The sequence below is a fragment of the Balaenoptera ricei genome, chromosome 13 (assembly GCF_028023285.1).
Source record: "Balaenoptera ricei isolate mBalRic1 chromosome 13, mBalRic1.hap2, whole genome shotgun sequence".
Taxonomy (NCBI): Eukaryota; Metazoa; Chordata; class Mammalia; order Artiodactyla; family Balaenopteridae; genus Balaenoptera; species Balaenoptera ricei.
The window spans coordinates 77448130-77459761 of NC_082651.1; the positions used below are offsets into that span (position 1 = coordinate 77448130).

Genomic DNA, 11632 nt, shown 5'->3' on the forward strand with positions numbered 1-11632 from the left:
CGTATTTAATTTGACATCTTACACTCCACCCTTTCAGCATTCCCAGTCCACCTTACCTTACTGTGTTCCACTTTTTCTTCTAAGAAACTGAATATTTTACTTATTTATTACATAACGATATTTGTTTTGTTCACTAATGTATCCAAGTGCTTAGAATAGCGATTGGAACGTAAGTGGTGCTCAACAAATATTTTTCAAATGAATGAATTGGTGACTATAATCCTCCTATATACATAATTGAATTAAATGAATACCTTAAGTGTAATCTGAGAAAGAAATAAAAGGAAAGTAATTTATAATAAATTAATATATATTTAATAATGTAAATGCTCAGGCACCAACTGTACTAAAAGAGACAATGAAGTAGTTAGGTGCTTACACATAGTATCAATATTACAGCCACATACAAACAGTTGTTTATATTTGTGAATTACATTTACCAAGTTACATTGGTGGGTGAATTGATTTTCCAAAATGGTGAACATTTCTTAGCAAAACTGTAAACTAAACAAAGTACAGTCTTCCCTCACTTTATATGATAGTTTGTTCCTGGGAAATCTATTGTATATTAAAATCATGCAAAACTTCTTTGTGTTTGTATGTAAAATGGCGTTAGAGTGTGGATAATTATAGGCAGGTTTTTCGCATACATGGACATGTGAAAGTGTTATAGGATGAGAGCAGTTCTTTCTGTGTGGGACTGTCCTGTATTGCAGGACAGTCAGCATCCCTGGATTCCACCTACTAAATCCCCTGACAGCATCTTCTAGTTATTGACACAACCCAGAAATGTGCCCACAATTTTCCATTTTGCCCCTGTGGTGAACAGTTATTCTGTGACCTTACCCTGCTTTATTTTTCTTCTTAGTACTTATTACTATATGACTTATTATTTGTTGATTTGTTGATGAAAACCTGCCCTATTAGATCATAAGCTTCGTGAGATCAGGATCTTTGTCCATTTTGTATCAGCCTGTTTGTGGTACTCAGTATATATATTTGTTAAATTAATGGATGAGTGGATGGGAGAGTAGTGAGAAATTAGGCTAGAGAATCTAGAACAGGCGTTTAAAGGATATCAAATAGGATAGTGATAAAATCAGATTGTATGTGAATAGATCATATAGTTGCAGTGCAGCAAACGGGTTGGAGGGAGGCCAGAGGAGAGATGAGTAGACTAGTTTGATAATCCAAGTGAGACATGGTAATTTAGACAGTGGATGGGTTGGTGATGGTGGAAGAGAGGGACAGAGTGGATGTATCCAGTATATTTTAGAGACAAATTGATGATAGAACTTGGAGATCAATTGAACTTGGAGGGGAAGGAAGTATCAAGGATGATTCCTTCTAAAAAATACAACAAACTAGTGAATATAACAAAAAAGAAGCAGACTCACAGATTTAGAGAACAAACTAGTGGTTACCAGTGGGGAGGGAGTGAGGGGCAACATGGAGGTGAGGGAGTGGTAGGTACAAACTATTGAGTGTAAGGTAGGCTACAAGGATGTATCATACAACATGGGGAGTAAAGCCAGTATTTTGTAATAATTGTAAATGGAATGTAACCTTTAACAATTTATAAAAAATAAAAAAGTAAAAAAAGGATGTTTCCTAAATATCTGGCTTATGCTGCTGGTTAAGTCTTGGTTCTGTTCTCTTAGGTCGGAAGCACAAGAAGATAGGACTAGATTTTTTACGAGGTAGGGTGATCATAAATTGTATTAGGATATATTTGCTATTGCTTTTAAGGCATCCAAGTGGAGATGTCAACCAAGTAGGCGTTTGGATTTTCTTTTCACCAGTTATTTTTGAGTGCATTTACAGTTCTAGGCACTGATGGAGATATGGCAGTAAACAAACCAACTTGCTCTCACGGACATTTTATTCTAACCGGAGGAGATACACTTTTTTTTTTTAAAGTTAAGGATATTGTATATAAGTTAGTTTCTAATAGTGATGTGTGCTATGCAGAAAATATTAAAAGTGTTTTTAAATAGTATATAATTCTAGGCTGCTTTAGATTGAATGATTGGAGAAAGACTTCCTGAGAAGGAATATTAAATTGAGATATAAATAAGAAGGAGCAAACCAAGTGAAGATTAGAGGGAAGAGTATTCTAGACAGAACTGCCATTGCAAAAACTTTATGATGGGAAAGAGGCCAGTGTGTTAGAAGAATGGGAAAAAGGTCAGGATTGTAGGAATATAGTAGATAGGGGTTAGAGTGACACAGCTCTGGTAAGAGAGGTGGGCAGGGATCAGATAATGTAGGGCTTTATAGTCCAGGGTAAGAAATTTATGTGAATACAGTGGGAAGTGAAATGATGTAGTAATAAAATAATTATTTTAAAAGTCAGTCTGGCGGTTGTGCAGAGAATAGATTCTACAAGAGGGTCAGGAACAGTAACAGTGGGCATTGGCAGGAGTTTAGGGGAGAGAAGATAGTAATTTGGACTGGGGTGGTAGTAGTGGAGATAGAAAGAAGTTCATAGATTTGAGTTCTTGTATTCAACAGGGCTTTGCTAATGGATTGACCATATTGGTTTGGAGCGCAGAGAAGAGGTCTGGAGTAAGTTTGGGCATTCTCAACATGTGATGGTAATCAAAGCCAGGGCAGAGATAAGGTTGCCTACTATAGTAATCCTCAACCCCATCTTTACAACTGAAATCACTTGTGGAACTTTTTCAAAATAGACTTGCCCATACCCACCCCTGGATATCCACTTTCAGTAATATGGAGAGAGTCCCCAGAACTTTATTCCAGAATAGCTTCGTAGGTGAGTTTGAGCTAGCCTATTATGGCCCCTGATCTGTTGAAGTAGAAGAAAATTTCCTATTCATCTTCTTTCCCTTTGTTTTCTACTCAGCTCTTTAAATCATTTGTAAACTTTAATCAGGCAACATTTAATTTTGCAAATGTAAGAATTTGTAAATCAGTGAATTATTGAGTATTTGCTTCATATTAATATGCTTGAATTTAGTATTTGATGTAACATTTGACTTGGACTTGATTTTTGTGGTCTGTTTATTGAAACATTTCTATTTATATATAGAATTTTTTAATAATATATAGAATTTTTAAAGGAGTCTAAAGTGGTCTGTTCTTTTATTAGCATGCTATTAATTCAAGTTATAAGTCCATTCTGGGAGTTAGAATAAATGGATTAAAATAATAAGCATGGTTAGGTCTATACATATACTCATGTATATATGATTTTATACATGTATGAGTATATGTACACTCACTATTAGGCAGACTCTTATACAATGTGTTTTCTTAATTGGTTTATATAACCAAATGGTGAATATCCCACTGTATATTGCTTTTCACAAGGGTCATTTTATGTTGTAAATAATTTCTTTCATTTCAGAATTAATATCTTAGTTGCTATATACAATCTTTTCGGAGCAAAATATAGTAGGATGCTTCTCTGTACAAGTATTGCAAAAATGTTAGCAATTCTGAATTGTAATTATACGTTTGGAAAGTTTGATAGAGTGAAAAGATTATTTTTAAGTATAAAATTTTAGATTTAATTTTTAAAAAATTATTATGTTAATTAAGTTTTGGTCTCTTTTTTGTTATCAGAAAAGTCTTATTAAATGTAGTTATTAAAATGCTAGAAAATAAATAAAAGCTTTTAGTTTCCAAAAGCAAAAGAAAAACCGCTAATTTTTTTTTTTTTTTTGGCAAAAATTTTATGTCTAGCATTTGAATATCTTGGAGATTAATTATGTGAAGAAAACACATAAGGAAGAAAGAATGTATCGGAAAACAAACAATCTTCCAAATGTTGTATTTGGGAGAAAATAACTAATTATAAGAGATATAGATTCTGAAAGTCTTAGAATATTACTGACTACTGACCATGTTTTTTGGAAATGAGTACTTTGCAATTTCAGTAATTATGGTGACCAAAGCAGAACATATTTTAAGATGTTGATTTATGTGAACCTTTTAGATTACATACTGGAAACATTAGCCACATTTATACATATTTTATATATATATTACATGATCATAGGTTATTTTTTCCATACTACTTTTGATATAGACCAGTGTTTCCTTATGGCTATTGGCATATTATTTATGATTTGGCAGAGAGAATCTGAAAATGTCATTGTAGTCAGCTTTGTAACTTCTTTTCCTTCCAAATTTACTAGTAGTCACTTTGTTTACTTTGAACTTCAACTTCTTTTCTTCCTTTTACTCTTCTGAAAGTGAAATTGTTCATGTTTGTCCGCTCATACTTCTTTCTCTTGAACTTAGGCCAGTAGTTTAGTTTCTTTAGTAGTCTTTAGTCAGTTTTACAGCATCATCTTTAAGGTATCTATTTATTAGTACACTGGTTCTTAGCACTGCTATATTTAGGGTGATTTCTTTTTTCCATAAAATTTCTTTCTAATGAAGATTTTATCTTGATACCTCTTAAAGAAACTAGAATATTTCCTTTTCCTACCTCATCTTCCTAAATGTGTACCCATCTCTCCAACATAAATGTGTATCCTTATTTTAAAAAATAAGGCCACAGTCCTAATGATTTGATAATATGGTTTTAATTATCTGTTAATAGTTGATAGACATGATTCTAGTTTTTATTTCTCAAAGACTTCTAAAAATGTTTTGCTACTCTTTTGTGTGTGTTACTTTAGATTACATCTAGGTGATAGTATTTAAAATTAAATAAAATTTAAAATAATTTATTATATATAGATAAACTTTTAAAAAGGGAAGACCTTTGTTGTCTTATTAGAGTCTTGAATTTACAGCTCTGTTAAATAGGCAGTTAAAACTGCCTATTCAGTTTGGGATTACCACTTAGGATTTGACAATACAAGCTTTCACTCATTACTTGGAGAGTCAGCACAATGATAGATTCCCTCCACCCTTCTTCCCCTCAAGGTAGGGAGTTAGCTTTCAGTCTGAGAATTTCTTGCTGAAACTGTTAAATTCCTCAGAAACCCGTACTGTGATGGATAGGCTCTTGGTGTTTATAATGTCTGTATCTTAGAGCTGAATGGGTAGTGACCCACTTCACTGCTTCATATTAGATTAAGTTCATGTGAACAAATTCTCAGTATACCAGGCCCTAGGCAAGCTTTCTATCACCTGGACTTTAGATTTACTGATCATATCTTCCAGTATGTTAAGAAATCAAAAAGTTCTTTAGGCGTATTTGGGAAGCATTTTTATTTTTCATCTTTTTGGAATTTGTGCAGTAGTATCAAACTAGCATTTTTATCTTCTTGGAATTTTGGTAATAGTAATTTCAAAATTGTTTGCATCAAAACATAAATATATACAAAAGTTTATTTGTCAGTGTTCTGTGTTAGTTAATGGGTGTCCCATTTTGCAGTTTTACTAATCATTTTTGCTGTTGTTTGCATACTTCATGAATTTTCCAGTTGGAGAGGTTCACTCATGAGAAGTGCTTTAATTTTTCTCTCTATCCCTCCTTTATAAAAAGGCATATACCTCCTTTTTTTTTATAAATTTTTTTTTTACTTTTGGCTGCATTGGGTCTTTGTTGCGGTGCGCGGGCTTCTCATTGCAGTGGTTTCTCTTGTTGAGGAGCACGGGCTCTAGGTGCGAGGGCTTCAGTAGTTGTGGCATGCGGGCTCAGTAGTTGTGGCACACGGGCTTAGTTGCTCTGCGGCATGTGGGATCTTCCCGGACCAGGGCTTGAACCCGTGTCCCCTGCATTGGCAGGCGGATTCTTAACCACTGCGCCACCAGGAAAGTCCCAAAAAGGCATACCTCTTAACTGTCATATTTGTCAGAGAATTGAGTGTAATGGAATTGATTCTTGCCCTGGTAGGTACATAGCACACTTCAGGAAATTAAAATTTTAAATGTAATCCCTTATCTTCCATCACCTCAATTTTTTACTTTCTGTGTTGTAATTTAACCATTATATCTTCATTTTGAACACTTTATTTATTTACACTTCTCTACATTTATAATTCTATATTTTCTGTGCAGAATTTCTTGGCCAGTTACTTTGAATTCTTTGTCTTCTACAAATGTGATCATTAGTTTTCTTCTCTTTGAATTACTCACGTTAATATATATAAATGTGATGTTTGTTCACAGTGTGCTTTGAGATTTTAATATTAAAATACACATTTGAACTTCAGTGTTACATGATTTATTAATAAGTGGAATTCTATTTAAGGTAAGGTAAGCTGTCCTAGGCTTCACCCAGGAGCATTTAAAGTTCTTTTATAATATGTATACCAATTGTACCTATGTGAGAGTATTAAAGAATTGTTGGTATGTCTCTTGTTATTCTATATGAAGCAGAGTAAGTCAATGAGAAGCCTGGGATTAGAAATCCAATAGCCTAGGATTAGAAATTTGAGACAAGCTTTTAACCTTTTTTATGCCTTAGTTTCTTCATCTTTAGGGAGTTCTACCTTGATTATGCATATTTATGGAAGAGATTTGTGACTCCATCTCTGCATTACTACTTGGTTTAGAAATATGAGTGCTTTTCTATGTACCAGAATTATAATACTAATTGTTTATCTTAGGTTTAACTTTTAAATTAGTTCATATTTCTCTCGGTTTGCACCAAATGTCAGTGGAGAATGGTGACCTGGAAGCCTCCTAGTTGACAGGGGAAACCCAACTTAGCCTTAAACACTGGTTGTGGATAAATCTGAGAGTGGCTAATTGATGTGCAAGCAATTGAAAGTTGACTATACACACATACGCTTATCTTTCAGATATATTTGTAGAAAAATATGATAATGTTTATGAAAGACTTGGATATTCTGAAGAAAGATTCTTTATAAAATTAAATTTTGATTTACATACTGCCACTGCAATATTTGTACTGTGTTACCTACTGATTGCTATCATTTTTCAGATGAGTGTTCATCTGATTACTCCAGGTGATTCTACACTGTGCTTGTTAAAACATGTTGAAATATAATTAAGAAAACACAAAAATGTATCAGTTAATTCCTTAGTTAAACCACCATTTACATTTCTCCCAGAGGATATTAATCCAATTTATTAAACACAAATGTAAAGTATTTCACCTGAATAAGAAAACAAGGTTGGTGAATGGATGAGTTAGAATCATTGACTTATTTGCTTGATTCAGATGAGTTAAAGTTGCTCTGTATTGATGTATTTTGAGCACATTATTTTGAATGCATTTGCAGAATACAGAATTAAGTATAAACAAGTGTCCAAATGATAGTTATTGTTTCAATAGTAGTCTAAAAATTTTGATTCTCAATTAAAATCTTGAAAGCAAAGCATTCTAGTTTAAGAGATAAAAAACTTTTATTTTTTCAACTTATTTGTAAAGACCTATCTTGCTTAAGCTTTTATCAGTCTTTTATGAGCTTTAAATTGATTAAAATACATTAACTATTTTCTCAGTTTGTGGTCTCTTTTTATCACATACCTAAATACTGATAATTCAAAATGCCTTACACACTGTTGACGTTTAAGTATATGTTATGGAAAAAGTTAAGTTATAATCAGCTCTTGATTATTTATGCCAGTGGTATGAGAAATATAATGGACATTGGAAAAACAGCCATATATCAAATTTAATTTTAGATTTTGTATGAAAATTTTCACGACAGGTTTACTTGTGTAAATATTATATATGAAAAACATAAAATCGTGAAATGTTTGAGGAGTTGTGAGCTGAGTGACAACTGGGCAATGTGGTGTAGAAACATACCAGGAGGTCAGAGAAACCTGGGGATTAAATATTTCAGTATGTTTAATATACATACTTAATAAAGTATGTATATTATTGAGAGTTGACTATAATGAGATTACCTTGGATGAATGAATTTGATATTTCACAGAGTTTAATGTTTAATGTATTTTCTTTACTTCTCCTTAATTGAAAAATTGATTGTTAGCTCTAAGTAACAGTTTTAAAATGTAATTAGGAAATAATAAATTGTCTTATTTTCTTTTTTTTTATTCTTTTTTTTCTCTTCTTCTTTTTTTTTTAGGGTATGAGTATTATAGAACAATTAGACCCTGTATCTTTTAGCAATTACTTGAAGAAATACCATAATACTATATGTGGAAGACATCCCATTGGGGTGTTATTAAATGTGAGTATCCTTAGGAAGCCTTGATTTTTTAACATTTGATCCTATTATGTTTCAAAATGTCTTAATTGTTATCATCTGTGACACCTTATTAGCTTTGGTTTTAGATACATAGTCAATTTTCTTTCTAGTTCCTTTAAGATAATTTAAATTTCCATTGTTTTGGTGACTTAAATAAAATTATATATCACTGTTTGACAGGTCAATACTTTCTTTTAAATACAGAAAGTTATTTAGAAGAGAAACCCATTTTTTTCTCTTGACTCTGAGCCAATTCCAATATGCTCTTTACAAATATAAACCAAAGTAACGTCTCAAGAAATATGGTCTTACTAATTTTTGGGTTTTATTTAGTGTTCTTGACTTTATAAAAAATAAATGGAAGATTCTGCTCTTGAGTTTTAGATATTCATAATTTAATAAAGCAAGGCAGATGACATGTATATGTTTTTCTCCTTATAACAAAAACAATATTTCATTTAAAGACTGGTAAAGAGGCAGAAGTTTTGGTTAGCTGGATTTTCTCAAGAGATAATAGCATTAATTTTTTTCCTAATAAAACAAATTGAAAGAAAATGAGAGACTCAAAAAGAAGACAGTGTACACTCAGGAATGGTTAGAGGAAGTAATAATGGGCTCATTGTTTGGAGAGGCAGAGAAATACTGGAGTTGGTAATGTAGTCTAGAATAGTCTAGGGTAGGAACCTAAAGGTCTAGTATTACTTTACTGTGATTTGAAAAATAGTACATTGTGGATTTTTAGGAAAGATCTTCTCTTAAGCAGTGTTGATTGACTGGGAGAAAAGCCTGTTAAGGGCTTAAATTGATTTCTGAAATTTGAACTAGAATAAGCTATACTAATTTACTAGAGTTTGAATTGGGTCAAATAAAACTTTAGTAAAATAAATGATGAGCCAATTCACAATTAAAGTAAAAACCCTGGTATACCTCTTAGATTTGGAACTTAATTTATATACATTTAAAATTTCAGACAAAGAAAAGACTCCAACATTTCAAGACGAAAGTGGCCAAGGTTTGGTTTAGAGAACAGAAAGAAAGATACTATGATTTTTTTTAAATTTTATTTATTTATTTTTTAAAGTGCCTTATTAAATACAGGGAGAGATAGAGTGGAAGATGACTGATATTTATCAAGAAGCTAGATTAGGAGAAGGTCTTTGAGAGAATGAAATAAGGAATTCTTTCTTTTTCCTATTTAATATGGGGCGACGAGAAATTCAAGAAACTAAGAGTGAGAGAGAGATCTAGGCTTCAAAGTTAAGCTACCAGCACATTCAAAGAGTGCTCACTTTTTTGTGTGATGTCTGTCATAACCAAATTTTTCTTTTTCTAGGCTATCACAGAGCTGCAGAAGAATGGAATGAATATGAGCTTTTCCTTTTTGAATTATGCCCAGTCAAGCCAGTGTCGAAACTGGCAAGACAGTTCAGTGAGTTATGCAGCTGGAGCACTCACGGTTCACTGAAGCTCTGAATCCTCAGGGATGCCACCTGCACATACTCATACTCTGTCCAGGGTCCCAGCCTAACCCTTACCAAGATACTGGTCCTGGTTTGGGGGGATTCTGAAACCTCAAACTAATAGAACTTTCTTCTCTTCTTTTCTAGTAGGTGTAGTCCTTCCTTAATTTCAACTCATTAAAAAAATGCTTTATAGTTTAGAGCAGTGGAAGGAAGGCTGGCATCAAAATATTTTGATCAAAAAAAAAAAAAAAGGCAATGTAAAGGCACAGTTGTGGCAGTCAGTTTTTTGAAAGTAACTTGTAAAGCATTTACCATATCCTAAATTTGCACTCTTTGCAGACTTGTGCACATATACTCCGCTTTCAGAATAGTTTTGCAAATTGTACACAAACAAACAAAAAGGGTGGAAGCTTTTTAATAAAGAAATTGCATTTATAAATGATCTGTATTAGAATATAAAAATCTCCAGTTATAGTCAATTACTACCCGTGTTGTACAACAGATACCTTCTATTTTAGTTGCTAATAAAGGGCTACACAACTCAAAATAGTCTGATTTAAACTTATTGCTCTGTGGTACATATGAAAATTGTTTTTTATTAATTCCATTTCAGAATTTTTATGTTAAAAGTGGTAAACTTTAGCTCTTATGTAAAAATATGTTAGGATGTATTTTTATATTTTACATATTTATGTGATTTTTTTATCACAGATATTAGAATCATATTTTAAAGTTAGCTTTTAAAATTACATACAGTTTGCCTTTTTATGTGTGACATCACTTTGTGTCATTACTGTATTATAACACAATATAAATTCAAGATTGGTGAAGAACATAGGTGTAGTCCTGTAATTCAGAGATAGTGCTTGATAGGCAGTAGTCTGCAAATGAGGAAATATTGAAGAATGTTCTTAGTGTTTTTCAAATCATTGCAGACCATACACTGCTGCTATGCTTTTTTAGTGCTTCAAGCAATTTGACTCTCTTACTTGAATTTTTAGCAAGAAGTCATTAACAATAACAAAAAACCACTGGATTTTCTTACAGTTCTACAATTTTTTTTTGTCACGATTTTTGGTGCGGCTCTTCCAACTAAAATAATGGTATGGTGTTGTATTTCTTCCTTTAGCATAGACCAATCGTAGTCACTTTGGCAAAAAAAAAAAAAAGTTAATTCAATTAGTTAATATTGGCCATCATGTATGTACTAGATTATACCTATTTTAATATAACAGTGGGTATTGTTACATTGGAGAGCATTTATATCTTCAGTGTTACGCCAGAATAGCACAATTTTTAGATGCCTTGCACCAATTTTATTTAAAGATTTGCATTTCTTACTTACTAAATACCAACTTTCTATACTCAAGAACTGAGATAAAATACTGTAATCTTTTGGATTCAAAATTACCCACCTATCCATATGTGGAAATTATATTCTTACATATTAGTGATTTATTTCCCATCATTCAGATATACTTTTGAGTACTGTAAATATTTATTCCTTATTTATTTTAAAGACTATAAAAATTTCAAAATTGACTACAGAGTAAATTTTTAATGTTTTCTGGGTATAAAAATAATACATGATTATTACAGAAAATTTAGAAAATGCTGATAGCTATAAAGAAGAGAAAAAAAATTACCTGCAATCTCACTATCCAGAGATATACTGTTAATATTTTTTGTATTTCCTTTTGATCTTTGTCTGTGCTATTTATATGTATGAGTGTGTATATGTGTTTGTGTGTGTGCGTAATAACAAAATTGAGATTATGCTGATCATATAGTTGTATATCCTACTTTTTATAACTTACCATCATAAGTACTTCCCCATGTCTTTGAAAATGTGATTTTTAAAAATGGCTGCCTAATACTCTATTGTATGAATACAACATAATTTAACCAGTTCTCTCTTTGGATATTAGATTGTTTCTAATGTTTGACAATTATAAATAATAGTGGGATGGACATCTTTGTATGTGAAATTTGAATTCTATATTAGACTAGTTCTTTAGGATATATTCATGGGAATGGGATAATTGGTTTAGATGGTGA

The 11632-nt window shown here is 32.0% G+C and overlaps 1 protein-coding gene across 2 annotated transcripts in view; it reads left to right on the forward strand.

The window, feature by feature from the left end:
* Positions 1–10121, forward strand: part of MEMO1 (mediator of cell motility 1) — a 131086-nt gene extending 120965 nt beyond the window's left edge. For both annotated transcript variants that reach the window (XM_059943650.1, XM_059943649.1), the window contains 2 exons: positions 7989–8093; positions 9445–10121. In XM_059943650.1, coding sequence (XP_059799633.1) covers positions 7989–8093; positions 9445–9576 — 237 coding nt within the window. In that variant the 3' untranslated portion in view covers positions 9577–10121. The remainder of the gene's footprint in view (positions 1–7988; positions 8094–9444) is intronic.
* The last annotated feature ends 1511 nt before the right edge of the window (positions 10122–11632 follow it).